The following is an 843-nucleotide window of genomic DNA, read 5'->3' as shown; positions in this document are numbered from 1 at the left end:
TCAAAATCTGAAAAGCATTTCCATATTTTCAGTGTATGTTTGAATTATTGCATTCTTATCATGATAAAGTATGTGAGGTGAACATGGTTGGGGATGAAATAATTTCTGTCTTTCTACTGAGATCTTCAATGTAGCTTCAAAGTAGCTGTTAATATCAAATTTAGTATAATTAATTGAGGACCTTTTATTTTGCGTAAATTAATTTCCATGTTTTTTTCTATTAGGCCCATCTATGGCCACTAAATAATCATAGTAGGAATATTCATTCATCGTCGGTGTGAAACAGATTAACTCTGCTTTTTGGTTCATATAAGCTTTCTCCTCATTTCTTCTCTTGGAAGCATAAATACTCTCCTCTCTTACTCTCACTCACTGTGTTTGCACAGCTGGCTGCACATCTACATCTGTTTGTTGTTTTTTACACTAGGCCCACTTTAACGTGACAAATATGCAAAATAACTAAGAAATCAGGAAAGCAGCAATTTCTTTGTCATAGCACTGTATTTCTGTAATTGACATAGTGTTACTCATTCAGACTAATCCAAAACAGCTGACTGGCACATCCAGGCACATGGTCAGGGAGAGCTTGGTCTGCTTTTGCTTTGTTTTCTATTTCTATTCTCACTCAGGCACTTTTATTTAATTGTTGAAAGTCAAAATAATGATCAAGATAAACAGTCAATTAAGTGTGTGTTTTAAGTGTTTAAGTGTGAAAATCTTCTTGGATGCTCTTTTGTTTTTACTTTTTCATCTGTGATCTGATCTTTCATGTACTTTCCAGCTCTCCGGGTGATTGGTGGAAGTGTGACAGTGGAACAAGGAGGTACTGCTATCTTACCGTGC

At 35.3% G+C, this 843-nt stretch overlaps 1 protein-coding gene across 1 annotated transcript in view; it reads left to right on the top strand.

Annotated features, from left to right (window-relative positions):
* LOC102299799 (nectin-2) overlaps window positions 1-843 on the top strand; it is a gene marked incomplete in the record, with an annotated part of 22483 nt that overhangs the window by 3026 nt on the left and 18614 nt on the right. The window contains 1 exon segment of the mRNA XM_042217297.1: window positions 782-843. Within this exon segment, the coding sequence (XP_042073231.1) occupies window positions 782-843 (62 nt within the window).

This window comes from Haplochromis burtoni, unplaced genomic scaffold (genome assembly GCF_018398535.1).
Source record: "Haplochromis burtoni strain Fernald_Lab_line unplaced genomic scaffold, NCSU_Asbu1 Contig_1791, whole genome shotgun sequence".
NCBI classification, from domain to species: Eukaryota; Metazoa; Chordata; class Actinopteri; order Cichliformes; family Cichlidae; genus Haplochromis; species Haplochromis burtoni.
The sequence above is the reverse complement of the archived record's forward strand: the minus strand, read 5'-3'. Positions and strand labels throughout refer to the sequence as shown.